Raw genomic sequence first — 1114 nt, 5'->3', positions numbered from 1 at the left:
TAATATATAAAAGTATTGCAGTGATGAAACAAAACCAAAAATGAGATACTCTAAACATGATTAGTCTTTCATAAAAGAGAAGTCCCTGGGCAATTAACTAATGCCAGTTGGAATAGGAAGTCATAAGGATTCACAGAGGAACACTCAAGTGGCTGCACTGACAATTTGTATTTAAAGGAATGCTTGCACCGGTCCTTCCCTCTGCAAGACCTTTTGCTTTCATCTAGATATTGCATGTAGTAAGAGGAGTTTAGAAGCATTAGGAAGTAACTACTTTTACCAGGGGAAAAGCTGTTTAAACTCAAAATACAGTTGAAGGTACTGTCATGACTGCAAGCAAATGTTAAATTTAGTTTATTCACTTAAAAATGTAACAAGCTAGTGGAAGGCTAAATAAAGTAATTTTTCTTTATGTTTTATTTTATATAGTTGAAAGTTAATTTTAAATGGACAAATGGATTTAAAAGGTTAAAAGTAATGTCTAAATATGAGGCAGAATATAATGGAAAGTAAAAAATTAAGTTTTTCTTATTCGGTTGCTTACCCTTTTTGCTTTTGTACGCATCGGTGTATCGTGAACATATCGTGCGGGTGCATCAGATAGAAAGACTTCAACATCATCAGGCACTTCTTCAAGAAAGTTGGAAGGAACCAGCCCCTTTTGTCCGTTAAGTTCACCCTGCAACATGATGAAAATTTCAGTGAATATTTTAATTAAAGCAAATGTAGGTTCCCAGGAAGGTAAGGAAATACTTTTGACTATTTCGAAGCCAATGATGAAGAGGAAATATCCCTCTAAGGTCTCTTAGGACCTTAAGAGGTGAAGATCACAAGAGCTAGTGTGTGTAAGAGAGCAAATGAACCTGTGTTCTTTCTGCGCAGTGGAGAAGAGGAACTGAATTCCCACACAGTGTCTACACTTGGGCCCTCAGGACTGCAGCGCTACAGGCTTCTGCGAGAATCAAATTATTCCTTTGAGTCTCAACAGGGGTCACTTCTAAAAAGGATTTGAAAGAGATAGCTGAGCCTGTTGTGTATGGCCAGTACATGGTGGAAATGGGAAATGCAATTTCAGGAGGCAGATTGGCTGCTACTCTCAACTTCAAGACAGTTC

The 1114-nt window shown here is 37.6% G+C and overlaps 1 protein-coding gene across 1 annotated transcript in view; it reads right to left on the bottom strand.

Moving 5' to 3' along the window:
* Nucleotides 1-482: 482 nt before the first annotated feature.
* The window catches only part of RIMBP2 (RIMS binding protein 2), a 29450-nt gene continuing 28818 nt past the window's right edge, over nucleotides 483-1114 (bottom strand). The window contains exon 13 of the mRNA XM_010081671.1: nucleotides 483-679. Coding sequence (XP_010079973.1) covers nucleotides 518-679 — 162 coding nt within the window. The 3' untranslated portion in view covers nucleotides 483-517. The remainder of the gene's footprint in view (nucleotides 680-1114) is intronic.

The sequence above is a fragment of the Pterocles gutturalis genome, unplaced genomic scaffold (assembly GCF_000699245.1).
Source record: "Pterocles gutturalis isolate BGI_N339 unplaced genomic scaffold, ASM69924v1 scaffold41974, whole genome shotgun sequence".
Classification (NCBI taxonomy): Eukaryota; Metazoa; Chordata; class Aves; order Pterocliformes; family Pteroclidae; genus Pterocles; species Pterocles gutturalis.
This window is presented reverse-complemented; position numbering and strand designations above follow the sequence as displayed.